The sequence below is a fragment of the Cornus florida genome, unplaced genomic scaffold, assembly GCF_030987335.1.
Source record: "Cornus florida cultivar Cherokee Brave unplaced genomic scaffold, ASM3098733v1 CherokeeBrave_3.0.0_Hap2_Chr03, whole genome shotgun sequence".
Taxonomy (NCBI): Eukaryota; Viridiplantae; Streptophyta; class Magnoliopsida; order Cornales; family Cornaceae; genus Cornus; species Cornus florida.
Genome location: NW_026775573.1, coordinates 63,982,615 through 64,001,702, shown reverse-complemented (window position 1 = coordinate 64,001,702; position 19,088 = coordinate 63,982,615). Strand labels below are relative to the sequence as shown.

General features: G+C 39.4%; 2 protein-coding genes and 1 long non-coding RNA gene across 3 annotated transcripts; all 3 read right to left on the bottom strand.

The window, feature by feature from the left end:
• Positions 1-2,212: 2,212 nt before the first annotated feature.
• On the bottom strand, positions 2,213-5,336 carry LOC132300676 (uncharacterized). The gene is made up of 2 exons (XM_059797862.1): positions 3,314-5,336; positions 2,213-3,211 (listed from the first exon to the last, which is right to left on the bottom strand). The coding sequence occupies exons 1-2, from the start codon at positions 4,646-4,648 to the stop codon at positions 2,396-2,398; spliced, it is 2,151 nt and encodes a 716-aa protein (XP_059653845.1). The 5' UTR covers positions 4,649-5,336; the 3' UTR covers positions 2,213-2,395.
• Positions 5,337-7,108: 1,772 nt separating this feature from the next.
• Positions 7,109-11,306, bottom strand: LOC132301683 (wall-associated receptor kinase-like 10). The gene is made up of 3 exons (XM_059798920.1): positions 10,466-11,306; positions 8,773-8,940; positions 7,109-8,196 (listed from the first exon to the last, which is right to left on the bottom strand). The coding sequence occupies exons 1-3, from the start codon at positions 11,304-11,306 to the stop codon at positions 7,109-7,111; spliced, it is 2,097 nt and encodes a 698-aa protein (XP_059654903.1).
• A 5,324-nt stretch (positions 11,307-16,630) lies between these two features.
• LOC132298817 (uncharacterized) lies at positions 16,631-17,715 on the bottom strand. The gene is made up of 2 exons (XR_009479966.1): positions 17,643-17,715; positions 16,631-16,824 (listed from the first exon to the last, which is right to left on the bottom strand). It is a non-coding gene; the product is annotated as an uncharacterized LOC132298817 (long non-coding RNA).
• Between the last annotated feature and the right edge of the window lie 1,373 nt (positions 17,716-19,088).

Here is a 19,088-nt window from a genome sequence, read left to right as displayed (position 1 = left end):
GGAATAGTGACCCAGCCGTCCATTTTCGAAGAACCGATGGTCTCGGACCCTTGGCAAGTCAACGTCATACCGTATGAACCGAGTTGGATTGACCCAATCATTACCTATATTCGAGATGGCGTTTTGCCTATGCAAAGGGATGAAGCTAGGAAACTCAAAAAGAATGCTGCCAAGTACGCCATCGTGCGGAACCAGCTGTACAGAAGGTCCTATTCTGGCCCATACTTGAAATGTGTCACCCCCGCGGAATCGCAGCAGGTATTGCGAGCTATTCATGAGGGTGTGTGTGGCAATCATTCTGGGGGAAGATCGTTAGCGCATAAAGCAATGACACAAGGGTATTTTTGGCCAAACATGTCAAGAGATGCGGAGGAGTTCTCTCGAAGGTGCGATAAGTGCCAACGATATGGACCAATGATCCACCAACCACCTGAAGAATTGCACGTAATGGCCTCGCCGTGGCCTTTCGCGCAATGGGGGATGGATGTGGTCGGTCCTCTGCCAACTGCAAGAGCTCAGAACAAGTATGTGTTACTGGCCACGGATTATTTCACTAAATGGGTGGAGGCAGAACCGTATCCTAGCGTGACTCAGACTCAGGTGAGACGATTTATCTGGAACAACATTATCTGCCGCTTCGGTGTTCCCAGAACAATAGTCATGGACAATGGCACAAACCTCGACAGCAGGCAAGTAAGAAAGCTGCTGGAGGAGTATGGAATCAACCAGAAGTTGGCTGCAGTAAGTCATCCTCAGGCTAACGGACAAGCAGAAATCACAAACAGAACCATTTTCGCCTGCATTAAGAAGAAGCTGGAAGATCATAAGGGGAAGTGGTTGGATGAACTCCCGAACGTTCTATGGGCTTACAGAACCACCCCAAGGCGGCCGACTGGGGAGAGCCCGTTCGCGATGGCGTATGGTACCGAAGCAGTTATACCGGTTGAGCATTTAGTCCCCACTATCAGAAGCTTAGCATGGAGTCGAGATCAGAACGACAAGATGTTAAGATTGAACCTCGACATGATAGACGAAAGGAGGGACGCAGCGGCTATAAGGCTAGCATCGTATCAGCAAGTGCTGGCGAATAGTCACAATAAGAGAGTAAGACACAGGGATTTTGCCCCGGGCGATCTGGTTCTGAAAAGAAAGGTGGGGATGGTCAAAAAAATGATGCCACCCTGGGAAGGCCCGTACAGAATTGCAGAAGTCATTGGCAAAGGGGCATATACGTTGGAAACCATGGCGGGAAAGTTGGTCAACAAGCCCTGGAACGCCACGTCTCTGAAGAGGTACTATCAATAGAAGCTAAGTTCTGGTTTTAATTGGATGTTATTTGTTGTTAATCAAATACATATGAATGAGCAAGTTACCGGAGTTTACAAAAAAAGAAGAGAAGAATTTTCTTTTCCAATGGTCTACTATAAAAATTGAAAGCCAAGTGGCAAGTGGCATTCTAGCCGAGCGCCAGGCACTTAAGCAAGATAAGTGGCAGCTGGCACTATAAGCCGAACGCCAGACACTTGCTAAAAATTGAAAGCCAAGTGGCAAGTGGCATTCTAGCCGAGCGCCAGGCACTTAAGCAAGATAAGTGGCAGCTGGCACTATAAGCCGAACGCCAGACACTTGCTAAAAATTGAAAGCCAAGTGGCAAGTGGCATTCTAGCCGAGCGCCAGGCACTTAAGCAAGATAAGTGGCAGCTGGCACTATAAGCCGAACGCCAGACACTTGCTAAAAATTGAAAGCCAAGTGGCAAGTGGCATTCTAGCCGAGCGCCAGGCACTTAAGCAAGATAAGTGGCAGCTGGCACTATAAGCCGAACGCCAGACACTTGCTAAAAATTGAAAGCCAAGTGGCAAGTGGCATTCTAGCCGAGCGCCAGGCACTTAAGCAAGATAAGTGGCAGCTGGCACTATAAGCCGAACGCCAGACACTTGCTAAAAATTGAAAGCCAAGTGGCAAGTGGCATTCTAGCCGAGCGCCAGGCACTTAAGCAAGATAAGTGGCAGCTGGCACTATAAGCCGAACGCCAGACACTTGCTAAAAATTGAAAGCCAAGTGGCAAGTGGCATTCTAGCCGAGCGCCAGGCACTTAAGCAAGATAAGTGGCAGCTGGCACTATAAGCCGAACGCCAGACACTTGCTAAAAATTTAAAGCCAAGTGGCAAGTGGCATTCTAGCCGAGCGCCAGGCACTTGCCGTACAAACACACAGCAAAACTAATATAAGAAGAAAAAGAGAGAAAAGATATATATGTACTGAAGATAAGTTGAACAGAGCACAACACATAGAGAAAAAGAGTTCGGCCATTTCATTAATATTGAACATTTAGTTTACAAAAGAGAGGTGTCCATCATTACAAGAAGATATGAACTGGAAGAATTCGAAGGAGCCCTAGCTAGACGCCTCAGTACCAACAGCATCCTGGTCCTGCCGACTCGCCTCCTCGGCCCCATCAGCCGCCTCACCTTCATGAGGTGGGGAATCCAGGTGAATAACTGAGTCGTTCGGCTGGGGTTCAGCGTCAGCAGTGGCTACAGAGGGAGCCACGGTCGACGATTGGGGAGCGGTCAGTGGCAGAGTGGCAGGAGGAGCTGTGATGATCCTTGAGGATGCGATGTCCTGGCACTCATCAAATATACGCTCCGCTTCGGTGGGTTCTGGGTCGACATAAACCCCCAGAGGCTCGATCCCCAGATCCTTGTCTACCTCATCCGGAGTGGAGCTGGTCTGTCCCTCATCCGGAACCCGGTCGGCGAAGCCTTCCCGGAATCCTTGAGCATACCGAAGAGCACCGACCCTGGAGAACCGAGCATGAAGGGCCAGCATCCCACCACCCACTCTGCTGATAACGTCGATCAGAGCGGTACGCTCGTCCAGAGCTCTTTTTTCAAAAGCCATCCGAGCAGACTGTTCATCAGCTAGAAGACGTTGGAGTTCTGCCTTCTCTTCTCTGAGTGATTCCTGCTCAGTCTGCCAGACGCTCTTCTCGAGCTGGAGGGCGTCCTTCTCATCCTGAAGGGAATCATTCTCCTTTTTCAGGACATCTCTCTCTTGCTCGGCTTTGTCAAGCCGAACCAGCGCCTCGGTATTCTTCATGGCAAGGAGGTCGTTCTCTTTATTAGCCACCTCCAGGCTGTCAGAATACTTTCGGGCCCTGGCGTTCCCCATTTCCACCTGCTTCTGCATGGCCATCATCCCAAACAATGTCTGCATAGGTACACAATAAGAACGGTTAAACCAATAGTCAGAACGGGAGAAGGCAAGACCAAGTAATATAAGAGAATTCATGAGTTAGAAAATAAAAGTCACCTCCATAGCAGATTGGGGAAAGCGACTGAACACGTCCTTCTGGGAAAGGCCCTTTGCCGCCTCAATGTCCTTCGGAGTCCACATGCTCCTGTAGTAGGCCATAGCGGTCTGGCCATCCTTCAGCATGGTCTCGTTCGGTTTCACGAACGTCCCATCCGTTCGAGTGTACCGAGGGGCCCATGGCGGCAAGCTGGGGATAGAAGGGGGGCCTGAAGCAGAAGCAGAGCCACCAGCTGCAGGAGGCCCAGAGTGAGAAGGAGCTCTGATCGCTCGGTGCAAGAGAGTACCCGGCCCAGAGACTCGGGTCCTTCTAATAAGAGGCTCCTCCTCAGGGTCGATTTCACTGTCAGGATGAGGCCTTTTGCCTCGCTCTTTGTCCCGACCGCCCCCCGCAGCAGCAGGAGCTATGGTAGCTGGGGAGGGCGCGTTCTGGTTGGCCGCAGGGGCGCTGGCAGCAGGGTTAGTAGCCACTGCGCTCGGGGCAGTGTCAGATATGGTGGCTGAAGAAGAAGCCGACGCTGGAGAGGAGGTCGCCCCAGCAGCAGGAATGACTGGGGGAGTATTTTTCCTCCTGCCAAAAGAGGGAATCTGCAGTCTGCTCATATTGTAGCCGAGTGATGAGAGCGCAAAGAGGTTGTCTGAAGTGAGGAGATCTGAGCAGGAAGGAATATCGTTCAGAACGTATCTCTTCAAGTAGTTGATCCTATCCCTGCAAACACTGTAGCTCAAGTCATCACAAGGTATTCCCAAGGAGCGGCATAAGTAAGTGCAAAAACGAGGAACGCATGTTTCACAGGGGCAGTCGTGTTTATGGGATTTGAATTTTTTATAGGAGGAGACAGAGCAGACACCAAAGGCGCTCGGGATAGGGTAATCCTCTGCAGCCGGCGAAGACCAAGCCCCACTAATACCCACTATGCTATCCCTCCAACCCTTTTCAGATTTTATTGTGTCAGTGCATATGGACATCTTCTCGAACGGGTAGAGGTGGTAGAAGGGCTCGTTAGTACGGATCTTACTGACCTTATAGCACAGAAGGAGGTCTATGAGGTCAAGGTCCAGATTTCTGTCACGCATCAATAAGAGCATAACAGATATGATCCTAAAGAAGTTGGGGTTGACCTGCAGAGGGGATATCCCCAATCTGTTGAAGACGTAACTAAAGAAAGGGTGCAGAGGGAACCTAACAACATTCAGTTGAAGGTTTGTGAATAAGACTTCGCCGGGCAGGAGGCCGGCGCCGGTCGTAATATTAACGTCTTGGGGGCAAACCCTAACTACGATGTTGTCAGGAAGCCTAAGTCTCATACGAAGGACACCCAGATCTACAACCATGGTGGAAGTGCAAGAAGAATCTAAAAGAGGGAAAATGGAAGCCTGCCGAAAGTAAAAAGAACGAAACTAACCTCGGAGGACTGCAAGATCGCTGGGAGAATGACTCTCGAAGGATTTCACCGGAAAAGGCTTAGCACAGTTCTAGAAAGAGGGAGATTTGGCTGATGATGGAGACGGTAAAGGGAAGTGAAGTGGAATTCGAGAGCATTATATAGGCAAGGGGGCCCGAGGGCCGAAGCGTCGGGAAGGCAAGAAATCCCTCGAACCCCGGAACATTGATTCTGGATCTGACCGTTCGCTCCCCCACGTGGTTATCTCGAGCCGTCAGCGTCATGATGAGACGCCATCAATAATTACCCCTTATTAAATAAGGGGCAATTATGGGGGCAGTTGAGGAGGCCCTGGATGACATGGGCCAGGTCCGACTCGCAAAACACAACCTTCAGTCCGAACAGCTGGGTCAGCCCATAAAAAGACACTGCCATATGGGCCGAGCGGGAGTAAGCCCATCAAGAGTGACCAGGGCTTACTGAGGAATAGGCCCAGGTCCAGCAATTAGTAAATATCTTGTAAATATCTTGTAAATATCTATAAATAGGAGTTGGAATGAAGAGGAGGGGGATCTTGATTCGGGTTGAGGTGTAAGAATTCTAGAGAGAGAAAGAATAGAAGGAGTTTCTTGCATCTTCAGTAATATTTTAGTGATAATAAGTTAATATAATGGGAACTTATTTGAATTACAAGTTATTAATTTAATGTTTAAAAAGGGCCTACCTTGTCATAATAATTATCGTAGAGGATATTATTATGGGACTTGTTCATGTATTAGTAAATGGTTTTTATTTGCATTATAAGTTAATTGCATGATAGGTATAGAAGCTTATGCCGTCATATAAAGTACTTAGGTAAATTCTAATAATAATGTATGTTAATTTTAAGTATACATACTTGTTTAGAAGTGTATGATGGAGGACTATTGTCAGGATATGGTCTTAGAAGCACCATTGTTAGGATATGGTTTGCTGAAACATTTATAGGCTAGTTAATATGTTAAGACTCATACGTTTTGTAATACCATTGTCAGGATATGGTCATGACCTTAGATTGTGCAATTGTCAGGATATGGCTATATTTACTTACATATGTATATTTTAATTGGGTACTATGATACGAGCTTGAGATCTCGGGATCAATGGTTAGGGTTGGCGTATATTGCCAGATGAGATGAATAGTTGGTTATAGAAATGTGTGTGTCCTGGTAAAAGAGGTACTCATGACCACCATGTGTGTACTTGCATGAGATCTACTATCCGGTTGAGGCAGTCTTATGATCCCGTGAAAGTCTATAGTGTGTATATTTATATATATTGACCTACGTAGTTATTGCATGAGTTGGACTAGGTTGTATCGTTTATCGGGTCTCTGTTTAGGATGTAGTAGAAAGGGCTTGTTCATAGGTTTTGATCCACCTTTGTTGTTATCTTTTCAGGTTCTCGACAGTTCCAGACATAAAGTTAGTTTGTGCAGAGCAGAGGCCAGACTTCATCACTCTTTCGGCGTCATAGATGTAGGACCTCCACTATGTTTTGGTGATTGTTTATTATTTTTGAGTTAAACATTTATTTATGTCATCTTTAGTTTGTAATTTTTATTAAGGGTCCACATTATTTGGATTCCCAAGTTGTACAATGGAGGATTTATTATTATTATGGGAATTTATTGGAGATTATGGTATTAGAGGATTTGTTATTTAATTATTAATTTAGAATTTCTTTTCAGCGTTATTTGTTTTATCTTTATTTCTTTTGTATTCTATGCTTGCTTATTATTGATTGGCTGATATCTCCTGATTTTGTGCACAGACTTGATCAACTCGTGTTCCGAAAGTAGGGGGTCTCACAATATCTTTGGACCATCTTCTTTGGGTGGTTGATATTGAACTAGTAGAATTTGGTGCATCTTGTGGTATTGTGTCGATTGTATTGGTCTATATAGGGATCTTGAAAAAGAGAATGCGTCAATTCTTATTGAGAATGGACAGTTCTCAATTACAGCACAAGAAAACAACAGAAGAGATGTATCATATTCAACCAATAAAAAAAGCATCGTATAAAATTCAAGTTTAGATACAAAATGATATCCATAAATACTTCAAAGAAAGATATGTTAAGCATATTTCTCATCATGACTAGCTTAAACAAGATGGAAAATAATATAGAGGACAGTAAAATTTTCTTTTCTTGCTGATTATGATTTCTTAAACACCAGAAGTAGGTACATCTTTCAGTGCTTATACACTATTATTCAAATAAGGACACGTAATTTATGGGAAAAAACAAACCCACAACCACCATATTTACTTTGATAATAGATATTAGACATCTAACGACGATAATACACTACTATCTTGATAAAAACTTGTCGAAGTTGAAGCAGCATCCAAAGACCCAGTAAGGTCAGCTATTTCAACCTCTTCATAGTTTTGTTGAATAGCGGCGATGCTCCATGTGGCATTCTAATCCATTCCAACTTTATTGCAACTTCTTTCATTGTAGGCCTTTTTCTCCCATTCAAGTTCAAGCATCGTTTTGCAAGATTAGCGACTCGCATGATCTCTTCTTTCCCACCTTCTTTCACTACTCGAACATCAAGAATATCAAACAGACGATTCTCCTTCATCGTCAATATGAAATATGCTGCTAAACTTCGCCATTCTTCAGATATGGCTGATGAGATCGCCTTTTGTCCTGTTAAGAGCTCAACAAGAACTACTCCAAAGCTATAAACATCACTTTTCTCAGTAAACTGGCTTGATCGGAAATACTCAGGATCCAAGTATCCAAAGGTCCCTTGTACTTTTGTGGTCAAGTGAGTTTGATCACCTACAATTGATCTTGAAGTCCCAAAGTCGGACACTTTTGCTCTGTATTTATCATCCAACAATATGTTTGTGGACTTGATGTCTCGATGATAAATGGGTACGGAAGCTGCTGAGTGTAGATAGGAAAGAGCTCCTGCAACTTCTATAGCAATCCGAACACGAATGTCCCAGGAAAGAGGGAAGTCTTCATTTTGGTCATGGATATATTGGAAAAGGGTTCCATTAGGGATGAATTCATAAACAAGCAAAGGTACTTCAGTCTCCAAACAACATCCATGTAGCTTGACTATATTTCTATGGATAATTTGTGATGAAATGACCACCTCATTAATAAATTGTTCAAGTCGGCTTTCATCCACCAGTTTGGACTTCTTAACCGCTACAATCGTACCATCTACTAACATCCCTTTGTAAACAGTACCTTGGCCTCCTTGCCCTAGTATTCGATTCTCATTAAAGTGGTCAGTGGCTTTTTCCAACTCCTTTGAAGAGAAGAGTTTGGTTTTCTCAACATTACCTTCACCTAAAGACAATTGTTGTTGTAATAATAGACCCCCATTTCGTTTAAAGAATTTTTCATGGAGCTTAATTTTCCTTCTTCTTTTCACTAGTTTAATTATCCACCATGTACCAAGTAGAAATAGTATTCCGAAACCTGTTCCAGTACCTGCAGAACTCAATAGGAAAGAATCACCTTTGCAGCCTAAAAAATTTATGCTTGAGTGAAAAATACTTGTATAGCTAATAGTCCAAATATTCAGTTATGAGGTTTTATTACAGTTATATAAAAACTCAAAGTTCAATGCGTATAAATGACAAGTTTTGTAAAGCATTTATAATCATATAAAATTATTGTTCACCATCTCACATATTTAATACTAATGCACACTACTTCTAGTACATAAAAGAACTACTTTGAATACATAAGTGTACCACTTTCAATATACATCCTAATGAACTATACTGTAAATATATTTTTGTATATTGAATTTTGAAATTTTCATATACCTATAGTGTAAATGGAAATTTTTATAGCTTCCCTACACTTGTTTACTGTATAGTGTGTTCCTATCTATAGTAGTTTTGTAGAGCTTAAAAAATCATGCTGACTCAAAATATAAAAAATCATTTTTATAGTAGTTTTATGTTTTTTTTCTTCTTCTTCATTTTGGCTCAAAATTTAGTTCTTTTTTATATGGGCTCAAACCGAATTGATCGCCTGGGCGTGGGGAGTTGTTTGTACCTGCAATAATGATCACATTTCTGTTGCCTTCCTCCAGTTTATAGCAATAACTTCCATCAGGTCCAAAAGGTGAGTACCCAGGTGGACAATTGCACTTGTAACTCCCTAGCGTATTCTCACAGTTCATCTGACAACGATTGGTATCATCCCTCGCACATTCATCGATATCTGACATGCAAAATCAAACAAAATATGTTATTAACATGTTTGTCTACACGCCTGCACAGGACTACATACAGAGTACTCAAGGCATACACGGAAGAGTAACAATAGATTATAACTTGTGTACATATTGTTAAAATTAGGGTAAATTACACTGTATCTTCTATGGTTTAACTTGTCAAATTACATGCTAATAGAGTATCTGGAGTTTATTAGTTTGATCTCTTTTGAAGTTTGGTATGTGTGCTTAACCACCCCTTTCATCAATTGACTGTTAGAATAGTTAAAAATATTTATATACTACCTATTATATTATGCAAGAAGACATTAATTACCTTACAATTCTATGTAATCTACATCAATGCATATATATATATATATATACTCATATACTGGAGTAATTATATGGACCTTACCAAAAAAATTATAGTTTTTTTGCTAATTAAATTGAATTAATTTAATATATATATATATATATATATATATATAATCGACAGACAAATTTATTATATTTAAATAAATTAATATTAATCTATTTCTCCCTTCAACTTGTTCTATTTTCCCCACTCAGCTCCTTTGCCAACTGTGCCGTCGGCTTCCTCTTCCTTTCCTAAACCCTAAAATCTAACATCATCTCCTTACCTATTTTTACCTCTCTAAAATCTCCTCTCATCCACTTCTTTCTCTCTCTAACATCCCTCATCATTCATCATCAGAATACCCACATTCATAAGAAACAGGACGGACCCAGAAATTCATGTTTGGGGGGTGGGGGGGTTTTTTACAATACTAATGAGAGAGAAGAGTGGCCAAGGGGGTGTACAGTAGAGAGAGTGAAAAAAGAGGTAAGATAAAGATAAAATCTTTTGGCCCCTATTAAATCTTTGTTAAGGATCTAATAATTGATACAAATAAATTTTTTAAGGAAGTTATAATATTAAAAAAAAAAAAAAAAAAAAATTTGGGTCTTTCTATTGAGTACAAATTTTGGGACCTTTATATTGGTTATTGGTTGGAGTGATAATAAGAGGGTAATAAAAATTTTAGGAAAGATATAATGTGTAAAAATAAAAATAAAAATAAAAATTAAGGCCCTCTTATTGGCTAGCCGCCTCTGGTCCACGCATGAGAAGAGGGGGCAACAAGGATTTTTTGTTTCAACTCCAAGGGGGCAAGTATATAGTTTTATAGCTAAATAATTTTATTTAATTTAAAAAATAAAAATTTAGTACTAAAAATAAATATTTCAGCAGGGCAATTGCCCCCCTGACTTCTACCTAAGTCCGTTCCCTGATCAGAATCATCACCAACATAATTTCCAGCACCATCTCGTGAAGAGTATCTGCTCTTGATTGCTAGCTGCATTTGAATTGTCTGTTGGTTCTCTCGAATTTCAGGAGAGGTTAGTGTAATTTATCCTAAAATTTAATACAGACAAGTGGCTAGGGTGTTTGCTGTTCTTGGTGATGAAGATAAACTCAAGTACTATTGGCATAACTAAACTGAAAATTTATTAATTGCTGTACTTTACCTTGACATCCATGAAGGAAATACGGGTTTCCTTCATAACCGGGGTCACAAAGGCATAGGTAAGTTTCATTGACACAGTAAGCATTAGTGCCGCATAATGAACTATCAGACACATTAGAATTGTCGGCATCCAATGTATGGCACATCTCATATACACCTGCCCAACTCAGCACAGCAGGGACCACCTTCATTTCCCGCACGGCATAGGGGTCGGTCAGGTCAGTGAACCATTCTTGGTCCACCATAAAGGCATATTTGCACTCTTTATCATCATTGTTTGAATCTATGCTTCTGAAAGACGCATTGATAAAGTCCAGTGTAGGAGGGATTGTGGTTTGGCAACAGTTGATGCCAAGGCATCTTTTATCTGTTGAAGTAAAATTGCAGTTGGACACGCACCCTATGGCCATTCCTTCCCAGTCGATCAAGGCGAGGTTGTCACAACCCATGGCCGTGAATCGGTTGTTTGTGTCTGAGAAGTAAAAAGGAGTATCGATCAAGTCCACAACTTGATTATTAACGCTGTCATCACAATTAGAAGTGATTACCGGGTTGTTGACACGAACAGTGCCTTCTGTTAACGAGATTTCAAGCACCTCAAGGTTCATGCTAGTGATGAATGGTTTGGGTGGGGTGAAAGATTTGTTGCAGATTATCTCAAACGAGTAAGAGTCATTCAAACAACAATTGGCTCCAATACCAAATGGGTATGGAATGCTAACATTTCCGCATCTGTCTGGACAACCAGGCTTTGCTAGTGATGCTTCAGCTAATGCTGATGATGCTTCTGTTAGTGTTGGCCACAACAATAGTGCGATTTGCAGCACCAATTGAATAATCATTCTCTCTCTCCTCTCTCTCTGTTTTTGGAAGAATGAATGGAAAGAAAGAAGAAGACGACTACTAACTATTAGTCATTGTCTCATTAGTTAATGCCATATTCATTAAACGGTGGTTCCAAAGTTGTAGCCTACCATTAGTCAATGCCAAATACATTTAGACAAAATTGTGTTGTGTTTAACGTTGTATGACCTATTTATTAAACTTGTTTCATAGGTTGTATCATGTTATTCATTCAATTAAGGGTCATATTCTTGTCAACATAACCATTCAATACAGGTGCGAGATATTGTAATGTAGCAGGGGAATTTGCCGTTTCGGCTACCACAATAGTGGATTCCATCACCTCCTTCCTGGAAGTTAGTCACTATCTGAACCACCGAAGATGCTTTTTGACCAATAACGAGTATCTGTCTTCACATGAATCAATATAACACAGTATATTTATTTCTTCTCATTAATATCAAATTCTTACTTCTCAAATAAAAATCAAAAGTTCAAGCCTTCATAAAAATATGTATGTGTAAGTATCATCTATAAATAAATAAATAAATAAAAATACCACATCATTAATACAAGGAAAGTAATTAAAATCTTCTTGCAGTAGAGTACTGAAGTTTTTTGCTGTATGTATCATTTACGTCAAAATTTACTTTTCGACCAACCTGTTTGCGCTTTAAATGGGGATGCCCCAAACAATTGTTGTTTGGTGGTTTCTTTCACCACATCCAATTAAAAAAAAAGTCAGTTGAAGACCTTCCGTTGACTGACCAACATCCAAAGTCTTCATAACACTCCTACCCTCTCAAAATAAATATTCACCTTTATATTTTTAATTGTATTAAAATACTTAAATTTATTCTCTTAAAAAATTTGGATTTAAAAAAACAAAAAACATTTATTTTAGAAAGGAAGTAATATAGCATTTTTCTTTCTTGGCCTTTGCAGTCTCATTAATTAGATATAACTTCTTACCATTTATGTGAGGGCCATTGGATGTAACTTACGTACAATTTATTTATTTATTATTATTAGTATATTTTAAATTCAGACTATAAATCTATCCTATTTTTTATCCAAATGTAAATAGTAACTAAATTTCTAGGATACTGTATAAAAACATCTTTCCTATTGAAAAAAATAACACAAATAATCAACATTGCTTTCCAAACAAACATCTTCCATGTCTACAATATTGGATGTACCATCTTTTTCCATTTTAATATAGTCAAAGCTACCACTAGAATGTGAATAATTTATTATGTGAAGTAATATGGAATGAAATAAAGTTGGTGAAGTTATAACTTTTTACACTACATTTTATATGTGATGGACTTAATAACATATTTATAGTACTCGCGAGTCATATTTTCTAAAACCAACATTTAAAATGGGACGGAAGGAATATATACAATATTATGTACGAGTTCGTAGTGAATAACTGTTGAATCAATAGACAATTACTTCTGCGGAGAGTCCATTGAGCTCCACACGTGTCTCAGTCCCATCACACCGAAGTGTGATCAAGACTCCCCATCTCAAACTTCCTCGTCTCCGAGGCCGCATCTCTGCATTATGAATGAAAGCCAAACTCACGCCAACTAATGGGATATCCATTCCAAGCCTTTCACAAATTGGGAAATGTTTTTCTTATAATTTAAAGAAAGTCTGGTGAGAAATTATACTCAATGGAGACTTTAAACACCAGATTGTGTACTTATTTTTTGAACTTTATCAAAAATAATAGTCTAGTAGTAGTTTCTCGCCTTTCAAAGTATAAGATTGGGAGTTTACGTTTACGTAAAAGCATATAGGTGTATTTCTTATTGAACTTCATCCGAGCAATTAGTTATTTTATATCAAATACTTTTTATATCATTCATGATGCCATAGTAAAAAATTGAGGGTTCAAGTTTACTTAGGAGCACGTGTATATATACTTAATAAACTTCGTTTTAGCCATCGGTTCCTGGATATCAGATACTCATTTTATCATCCATGATGAAGATTCTACCCCTAATTTCATGAGCTTTTTATACCAGTAACATCATCTGATTCATCTCTCATATTTTTCCCATTTGTAATAAAACATTCTGGAAGAATTTTGATAATTTCAATAATTTTGTTTTATATACTTTGATCGCCCAAATTCACACTTTACAATGAAAGTTTATTAATTTAGCCACAATTAATCACAATTCTGACTTAGTTTAGGTATGCCGAACATCACAGCTTGTATTTCTACAAAGACAAAATTGATTTTATTTTCAACAATTAAATTAAAGAAAATAAGGTACATGATTTTATTAAAAATATATTATTATAATATCAGCCTAAAAAACAATACTAATATACAGTAATAATTTAATGGGTTAATTTCACTGACACCCCCTCAGATTTGGCCAAATATCACTTTCAAACATCTTTCGAAAATAACTGTCACTTAAGTCCATTTCTATTTTTCCATAAAAGTTTCGTTAAAAATATAAAAAAAGACAACTTTACCCCTCCTTTTTTTTTAATCCTATTTATCTCAAAGTATCACATTAATATATACTTCATTCGTTTCAAAATAAGTACCCTACATTCTTTTTTTGGCTGTCCCAAAATAAGTGTCATACTTCAAAATCCAATACACTATTTTTTTTAATATTCCTAATACGCCCTTTGTATTGAAATTATAAAAGTAATCAAACCTTCTTAAAAAGCAAAGCTCTTGTGGACCCCACAATTAAAGTTGAAAGAGAAGTCAACGTGAACCCATAAAAATAAACTCAAACTGGACATAGGCACACCATTGCATAAACAAACTTTTTTTTTTTTTTTCCTGTGAACTAAAAATGCTTGGCAAATCCACCTTGGAAAAATTATACCCTCCTAATTCCTTGAAGCTTGAGAGAGTTTGAAGAAGAAAGTTTGAAAGAAGAGAAGTTGTTGGACTTTATGCAGCAAAGACAAACTCTGCAACCATTGATAACATCTAAATGTTACAGTATAAGAAAAAACATGCTTGAATGAATGAGTTTAAATTTGAATTCCAAGAGTAAACCAGCCGATGTCTCCTCAAACCAGTCAACCTATTCCCACAAACCGGTTGACATCTTGATGAACCGGTCAACGGTTTTTAAACAAACCGGTCGACGCCTTATGTTTTCGATCGACATGAAGTGCAGCGCTTCAATCGGTTGACACCTTCTGAATCCGGTCGACATTTTCTTGAAAACCAGTCGACTTCTAGCCTTAAACCGGTCGACGTTTTTAAGTGGTTCGGTTGACACTTTCTCAAACCGGTTGACACTTGTGAAAACCGGTTGACACCTTGTTTATCCAGTCAATATAAAAAGCTCAGCTTCTTGATTTTGGCTACTGGAGTGATTCGGTTGACATCTCCTTTGTACATGTCGACGTGAAGTTCTATTACTCTGCATTTTAATTTTTCTTTTCTCTGTTTTGACTTTGATAAGCAGGATGGTATGTGTATGTGTATGTGTAAGTGAATATATGTATGATAGAATGACTTAAGCTTATTCATCAATACTTTGACAGATTGTCCTAAACCCCTCACCATCCTATCTACCCCTCTGCATGTATTGATCATGAGGTCCTTGTGATATTTAGAGGTTTTTGTTCCTTTGAGTATGATGATCAGTCATGCCATAACTTGTCCTGGCGCTTGTCCTGCTCTAGAATTAAACCTTGCATAAAAACTTAATTTAAGGCATTAGTATAAAACTTCACAATTTGTTATCATCAAAATAAATGGACTGTGATTTGGCATATGGCTAACAATATCTACCTTCCTAGCATCCGAATCAACAGGTTCGACATTGCTTGTTTCATTAACATTGATGGACTTATTAGCATGGTGACCATCCTCCGGCTTCATTAAAGACTATGGCCAAAACCTTTTGCTGTCAACACCAGGATTTTTATTTTTATTTTTATTTTTATTTTAAGTACAGAAAGATGCATACTCAGTATATGGAAATTTTAGCTGTCAATATGAAAAACGGAGTAGAGTTCATTTTCTTCTTCGTTTGATACTCCAATGGTTAAATGCTACCGTATAAAATGAAATAATTGAAGAGAGAAATTTACAAAAGAACAAAATATATATGGTTTTTCATTGTCATTACATATGTACAATTGCAGAAGAAGCTTTCATTCACCATGAAACCCATGGCATGGAGAAAAGCATCAGTTTAGCAAAAACCAAAATTAACCTAGAACAACCAAAATAACAAAAACCCAGTGATAGGCCTTCTCTGTACCTGAATCAAACTAACATCAATTCAAAGCACAACCACACCTATCTTAGCTTCATTAACACTAAAATATTCATATACTGTACAAAAATAAAGTTGGAGAACAGAGCACCATTTCCCTTGCTTTCAACTGACTTCATGCAGTGATCTTCACTGTCTACACATAAACCTATCAAAAAAAATTAATTTTAAACTTATTGCTGTATCAAATTAAAGTCCAAATAATAAACATATCAGAGGGGGGGGAACTCGCTTTGCTTACAAAAGTATCATCCCTGTTGAAGATGAATGAGAGCTCTTTCAGCAACATCAAGTTCACAGCACAATTGAGAAGGAAGATTTTCCTCTCTCCAATTGATTTTTCCCCATATGTGGTAATTTGTAATTCTTTCCCCCATAAACCTTCATTGCTTCAATCATGCATTGCTGTAATGTTATGGAAATATGATTGAGAGCTTCCGTTGGTAATTCATTGAAAGTTTTTTCTACAGCATCAACCAGCTCATCGACTGTTTTGGGAGCTTGTTGGTATTGAAGTGACTGGATCGCTCTAAAAAACCCAAGATCAAGCACATTCAAATCCGGACTATTTGGAGGTTGAAATGATAAGCGTATATCAAACCCATCTTTGGCTGCATCTTCTAAGAATTCCGCATCCAAGGGATTTACATGTGGTTTTGCATTATCCTGTTGAATAAAAATTGTTTCCTTTGTACTACAACAAGGCCATTTAGCTCGAATATTTGGTAAAACTTTCTCAATTAAACATGACCGAATTACCTCTTTAGTCACCGATGACATTGGTTTCGTCTTTAACGTACCAGCCACACAATTTTTGCTACTTTGTTTGGCATGTAACGACTCAAAACTAATACTTTATAAACAAAAAAAATTCGGCATGACCTCCCCTAAAAATAAGCCTATCACAACCTGTTTAATTGCATTTTTAACCTGTCATGACTCAAATTCCGAATTCACGGCAACAAAAGATAATGATACAACCAACTAATCTAGACAATGCTTCAAACTAGGATTATCCATCCATTCATCAACAAGTTGCATACTATCAAATCCCCATCCAAAACATCATCAATACTTTAGTTATATTACATGACAAAGTTCCACAAAATAATTATACATCTTTGCACTTCTAGTGTTTTACAAAATAATGGGGAATATACAAAGATACAAAAGTGGACTTCTAACGCCGTTCAAGCTTGAGGTGGGTTGTCATCCACCAGTTCCTTTCCAAGACCTGAAAAAAATATATATAGATATAGGGGTGAGCATATAGCTCAACAGGTGACACTTAAGACACAATTCTTGTGTCCTAGTGAATCCAAATAAAGCATAGGCCAATGGGAGATTGGGGACATGCATTGAAGGGGAAAAATAAATACAAGTACAAGTCAAATTCAATCACACACAAATGCAAATGGAGTGAGATGCAATGCATGCTAAAGTCACTCCCCGTTTTCATTCTCAAAACCATCACGTTCAAAGTTAATGTAACCCCCTTTGGTAACCCCGTCGCGACGAGAGGAGGATTGGCTACCGTCCCTAGGCCCTTGGTGACCCCGTGGCACCGTCGAGGGGCCCGAATAGCTCAACCACGTTAGGGTACTCTCCCTAGTCCTCCCTAGGCTACATTAACCTCTGACCCGTTGGTAACCCCGCAGCGACCGGGTTTGTCAAAACCAATTTTTTTCCAAAACATTCATTCCCAAATCCCCATTTTCATTTCAAGACAACCACTTCCCTTTTTCATGCAACCCAATGAGATGTAGGCTCATGTCATGATCTCAATATAATGACAAATGGGAACTTAGCACAATAATAAATAAGCATGTTCTCATGGCATCATTATAGCATGTTAGTAACCTCAAAAAAAAATGTAAACAACCATCACATAGACATACTTTTCATTCAACCATGTTATACACATTTACATAACTAGCATGTTGTCAATTAAATCATTTTAATCAAAATCAACAACAATTAAACATGCTATAACACACATAGAGGAGCATGATTCATTATAGAGCAAGATTCCATGGCTTAAGATGTCCCTACCTCACAATCCAAGCCGAAATCCCTAGAATAGGTCCTCCAAATTCGAGCTCCAAGGAAGACTCAAATATGGAAATTGATAGTATGGATGCGTAAAGCTCGCTACAAGTTTCGTTTCGCCTCAAACGGTTTCTAAATCCGATGAAAGATGATTGAGTAATCAAACCTCAAAGTTTTTGTCTCCAAAATGAAAGAAAAAGAGAAGGAACCGAGAGGGAGAGAGAGCATACGGGAAAGAGAAAGAAAATGAGAAAGAAAAGAAGATTTCTTGGCCAAATAAGTTAGTGGTGGGCGCCACTTGAAATTATTTTCCTTTTCTCTTTATTTATTTTTTTTTGTCTCTAATTACACCACAAATATACAATTGCACCATACAAATGCTACATCACCACATAAATTAAAATGTAGGAAATGTAACTGGACCCAACCATAAACCCGGATGGTAAAGTGAAAAGACGAAAATGCCCTTGCATTAACGAATTTTCATAAAATTCTAAAATGCTAAAAATTAGAATTATCACAATCTCCCCAACTTATAAGGATTTCGTCCCCGAAATCAAGATATACCTGAGGAAGAAAACAACGCTGGGTACTTGGACCGAACCTCCTGTTCGAGCTCCCAAGTAGCCTCCTCGACTCCGTGGTATCTCCAAAGGACTTTCACCATTGGTATCGTCTTGTTCCTCAACACCTTCTGCTGAGTGTCAAGGATCTGAACTGGTCCTTCCTCGTAGGAAACATCCTCATCAATATCCACATCAACCCAACTCAAAATGTGAGATGGATCCGGCTCGTACTTTCGTAACATCGATACATGAAAGACATTGTGAACTCTGTCCATCTGTGATGGTAAAGCAAGTCTGTAGGCAACCTCTCCTACCCGATCCAAAATCTTGAATGGTCCAATAAATCGTGGCGATAACTTGCCACTCTTCCCAAATCTCATCAACCTCTTCCGTGGAGAAACCTGTAGAAAAACGTGGTCTCCCACCTCAAAGGATAATGGTTGTCTCCGCTTATCCGCATAACTCTTCTGTCGGCTCTGAGCTGTAAGTAACCTCTGTCTTATCAACTTAATCTTCTCAGTAGTCTCGAGTACAATGTCAGGTCCTAAGGCGGCTGTCTCGCCTACCTCAGTCCAACAAATAGGAGACCTACAAGGTCTACCATACAACCCCTCAAATGCAGCCATCTGGATGCTCGCCTGATAACTGTTGTTGTAGACAAACTCAATAAGTGGAAGGTGATCCTCCCAACTACCTCCCAAATCAAGTACACATGCCCGAAGCATATCCTCCAAAATCTGGATAGCACGCTCTGACTGACCGTCTGTCTGTGGATGGAATGCCGTACTAAGATGCAACGCTGAACCAAACGCTGCTTGAAGTCCTTCCCAGAACTTCGAAGTGAACTTAGCATCCCTATCTGACACAATGGTTACAGGGACTC